Source organism: Galeopterus variegatus, unplaced genomic scaffold (genome assembly GCF_000696425.1).
Source record: "Galeopterus variegatus unplaced genomic scaffold, G_variegatus-3.0.2 Scaffold9558, whole genome shotgun sequence".
NCBI lineage: Eukaryota > Metazoa > Chordata > Mammalia > Dermoptera > Cynocephalidae > Galeopterus > Galeopterus variegatus.
The window spans coordinates 401-5,221 of NW_007735669.1; the positions used below are offsets into that span (position 1 = coordinate 401).

The window sequence follows — 4,821 nt, forward strand, 5'->3', positions numbered from 1 at the left end:
CTGCCTTCGTGCCAAGCTCACTCCTGCTTCGGGGCCTTTGTGCTCGCTGCTCTTCCCTTCCGAAGCCTGCTTTCCCCAGCCTCACTGAGCAGCTCCTTCTGTCCAGCCCCATCCCAGCTCAAACGTGCCTCGTCCGTGACACCTCCCCAGTACCTCCGCTTCCTTCCCCCGGCCACTCTCCATCATGTCACCCTATTTTATTTTCTGCATAGAACTGACCACTACTTAAAATGGTCTTGTTTCCTTACTTCTCCCCTGCTGCGAGGAGCTTCATTATAGAAGAAATTTCATATTTCTAGTTCAAAACTGTATCTTGGGCCACACACTGTGCCTGCCATGCACTAAGCACCCTGTGAGTGTTTGTGGAATGAATGAATGAATGAATGAACGAGTGCAGCGGTGGCCTCCCTAACGCCGTCCCTCTTCACAGGCTGGCGGCGCGCATCATGTGGCGGGTGGAGAGAGAGGGCACCGGGCTCACGGAGGGCTGCCTGGTCTCTGTGGACGACTTGCAGAACCACGTGGAGCACTTTGGGGAGGAGGAGCGGAAGGAGCTGCGGGTGGACGTGGACACGTTCTTGCAGTACTGGCCTCCCCAGAGCCAGCAGTTCAGCATGCAGTATATCTCGCACATCTTTGGAGTGGTATGGTCCCCAGAAGGCCCCCCTCCCATGCCCCTTCCTCTCAGCCTTTCTGTCTTCCTCCTCCTTTCTTCCCTCTTCCCCTTTGGGAGGGTGGGGTTTCTCAGAGGTGAACAGCTCCGAGGAGGAAGCCCCATCTGCCCAGGGCAGTGACTTCTATTTCCATAAAGATCACATCCAGCCCAGGCAACCAGAGACTCTGGTGAAGTCTGCCAGCTATTTACCAGATGTAGAAGGAACACCTACTGCCCCTTCCATTTCTGAGCCCAAGGACAGGCCCCTAAGTGACCTAACTTAAAAAGATTCTAGAGTATGATTCTTCAGAAAGGAGGGACCATCGTGACAGCTGGGATTGTCCAACAAAGACATTTCCAGAAGCTGCCAGGCCAGAATTGGGAGGTGAGGCCAATAGAAGGACTGAAGGGAGTCGGAAGCTTTAATGAAGACCTCTCATCCTGTACTGTTTTCTGGCTTTGCATACTTACTACGGGGTCATTCCTGCCCCATCTGAAGTTGGCATCCCGCATATAAACTTTATTTATTTACTATCTCTGAATGGTAGATTTGGATGGTAATTAATCTTCTTGATTATTTGCACTTCCTAAATTTTCTCCTCTCCTCATTGAAAACAAAGACCTGATCACCAACCCTTCCTGTCCACCAGTCACTTTGGAAATAAGATTGTTCCTTTCTCCAGGTCTGCCGGGCAGGATTGACGGGAGCCTGGGGGATCAGGAAGCTCAGGCTATGGGCTAAGGAGGAAGATGTCTTCCATTTGGCAGGCCAGGCCCCTTGGGTGATGGTGGTGAGCCGGCTGAGGAGGGAGGTTATTGTAATAACAGCAATAGCACGATCACATTCAACATCTCTTCAGTCCTCACCATGGGGAGAGAGAGAGAGAGAGAGAGAGAGAGAGAGAGAGAGAGAGAGAGAGAGAGAGATTATATTTATTTTTATGCATTTTTCATACCCCAAGAGCAGATATTTGGAATCTATTTCTGTAAAGAACAACTTATTTTTTTTTTTTCCTTTTTGTCTTTTTTCGTGTCCGGCAACGGATCGCAACCCTTGGTGTTGCGCCTGCACCTCGCTCAGCCAGTGAGCGGGAACCGGTCTGTATGTGGGTTTGGCAGGAGCACCACCGCACTCCCAAGCGGCGCACTGTAGCAGTGCGCCACTGGGCCGGCCCCAAGGGCCGGCCCCAAGAACAACTTATTTTTAAGGAAGAGAAAGTCAATTGAATGCCATATCGGTAATAACCTACTTGATTTGCATTGCATTTCAGAGATAAGTGTTAAATATGGCAGTCATCAGATTTTAAAATTGTGAAAAGAGAATATAAAACTATCCACAGACACAAAATAATCTAAAAGAGATGTCAATTTTATTTTATGAGCAGCAACAGGAGTTGAGGGTGGGTAGGCACAGGACGCAGGGGAGAGACAAGGAGACACACACACACACGGGCAAAGCAGGGCATGAAGAGAAAAACCAAGACAGGTAATGAGGAAGATTCATATGAGACTCATACAGAAAAGAGGAGAGACTTCTCAGAACCATCTATCTTTGGCCTTTTTAGAATATAGGCACCCAAGACTTTCAAGGTAGTGATGCACTTTTCAAACAGTACTCTCCATGCTGTTAATCTTGTGGGCCACTTGGAGTCACATAGAGAACAGGAGACTCTTGTTTCTAGACTCTCTGAGGATCTCCAGGGTGAGACTGGGTCTTCCATTTTTTTAAACTTCTCTCAGCAGCTAGGGTGATACTCTGTCCTTAGTCCATGTCTGTTGACTGACTATTTTGTCTTTTTCTCTGGGTAGATTAACTGCAACGGTTTCACTCTCAGTGATCAGAGAGGCCTGCAGGCAGTGGGCGTGGGCATCTTCCCCAACCTAGGCCTGGTGAACCATGACTGTTGGCCCAACTGCACAGTCATATTTAACAATGGCAAGTGAGTATGTCGTTAACTGGGGGCATATGATGGGGATGGGAGACCTTATGGTGTTTTCTGCACTTGACTCAAGCCAAAGTCAACCTGTTCTTCCTGAACTAGCATGGATTTCAAACATGCAGCAAATAGAAATCTCATTCTAGAATAATTGTGGATGGAAGAAAGGTAATGAGGAGGATATCAAAGAATTCCACACGGGTCATTTCCGAGTCTTCCCATATTTCTTGAGGCTGCTTAGACGTGTTAGATAAACCTCTCACTACTATTTTAAAACTTGAAGCCTGGGAGTATCTATCTAGAGGTCATTGCAGAACAACATCAACTGAGAAGGGACTCAGCAGGAACATATATCAGTCAAGGTCCCAGCAGGAATCAGAAAGCATACTCAAAGGGGTTTACCCAAAGAGAATTCAATGAAGGGACAATTTACGGAAGTGTAGTCAGAGTTTAAGAAACTAACAAGGGGGCCAGCCCGTGGCTCACTTGGGAGAGTGCGGTGCTAAGAACACCAAGGCCCCAGGTTCAGATCCTATATAGGGATGGCTGGTTTGCTCACTGGTTGAGTGTGGTGCTGACAACACCAAGCTAAGGGTTGAGATCCCCTTACCGGTCATCTTTTTTATAAAAAAAAAAAAAGAAAAGAAAAGAAACTAACAAGGAATAGTGAGGTGCCCAGGGTCTAGCAACATGAAACCATAACCACCTCTGAAGAAAGCACTGTTCTGGCATCCAGTGAGAACCAGAGCCACAGTGGAGGTCCCCCTTGATCCCCCCCAACACCCAATACTTGGCTGTGGCTTACAGCTGTGCTTGTAGAGAAACCAGCCACTGTCAGAACCATGGTGCAGTAGAGAGGAAGCCAGTGGACTGAATACCCCAATCTCTTTCTCCTCTGGTTGGCTAAACCCAACCAGAAGCCATAGAGCAAAGGAACCTGGGGTATATAGCCCTCAGAGGTCAGCTCTCTGGCCCCAAGAAGGCACAGATTAGGGACATAAGGGTAAAGAGTGGATCTTGGGGTTGGGGCACAAATGGAGAAGAATCATCAAACAGATTGAGACCCTGGTTGTCCAAGGATCAGGCTGGAGAGATCTGGGGGAATGAAGTCTGGGCGATATTAATTGCTTTTGCTCTGAGAAATGCACTCTCATGACAGATGTAAGTCAACTCTGAGCCATCAGCAATGAACAGGTTTTCCCCCCAAACTTTCTAGAAACCAAAGACAGTGGTTTTTGGTTCTCAGCTGCGAAGCAAGCCTAAGGCTCAATACAGGAAGGATTCTGATTTCCATTTTTCCTCCTATGTCTAAAACCAGGCTCTTAAACAATTGAGAAAGTCACTGAAGACAGGAAAGTTTATTTTGGACCCAGATGGTAATCTTTTCCTAGCATTTGTATTTCCCTTCCTAAGCCTCTTGGGGTCTCCAGCGTGCACCTCATGGAATCTTCCCTGGAGGGACTGTCATCTGGGCTTAGCCTGGTTGGCAGAGAGGATCAAATTCAGCCACATACAGGGCTGGACTTTCTAGAGGACCTTTCCCTAAGTGGTGGTGATCCAGGGCTCCTCTCGTCACTATGTGTAACAATCAAGGAAGCTGGAATCCTTTCTTCAGGTCATCTCTGGTGTCTGCTCTGGCTTCCTTGCATTTACTAATTTTTTTTTTTTTTTAAAGATGACCAGTAAGGGGATCTTAACCCTTGACTTGGTGTTGTCAGCACCACGCTCACCCAGTGAGCTGACTGGCCATCCCTATATGGGATCCGAACCTGTGGCCTTGGCGTTATCAGAACCACACTCACCCAAGTGAGCCATGGGCCGGCCCCTTTCATTTACTAATTTTAAGCAGCTATGTTTTACCTGGGCTTCTTGGCTTTTGTGCAAAAAAAGATGACTTTGCGGTCTCTACCAAGCTGCCTGCCATAGTGGAAAGAGCCACGGACACAGTGTTAGGAGCCAATTTTCACCGCAATAATTTTTACATACTACCTGTGTGACCTAATCAGTCTCTGCACACAGTCCAGACTCTCCCCAAGATAGATGTCCAGGATGCTTGTTAATGGGATAATAATAACAACAGCACATACATTTTGCAGCACTATACTTTTAAATGCATTGTCTCACAATGGTCTTATTACCACATTACAGGTGAGACAGTGAGACCTAGAGAAGGATAGTAACTTGTTCAGGGCTAAATATCTTTGAGCCCAGAATGTCTCTTCCGAATCT

At 47.4% G+C, this 4,821-nt stretch overlaps 1 protein-coding gene across 1 annotated transcript in view; it reads left to right on the top strand.

The window, feature by feature from the left end:
* Positions 1–433: 433 nt before the first annotated feature.
* Positions 434–4,821, top strand: part of LOC103609384 (histone-lysine N-methyltransferase SMYD1) — a 23,457-nt gene continuing 19,069 nt past the window's right edge. Inside the window, exons 1-2 of the mRNA XM_008593710.1 lie at positions 434–644; positions 2,465–2,595. Coding sequence (XP_008591932.1) covers positions 447–644; positions 2,465–2,595 — 329 coding nt within the window. The 5' untranslated portion in view covers positions 434–446. The remainder of the gene's footprint in view (positions 645–2,464; positions 2,596–4,821) is intronic.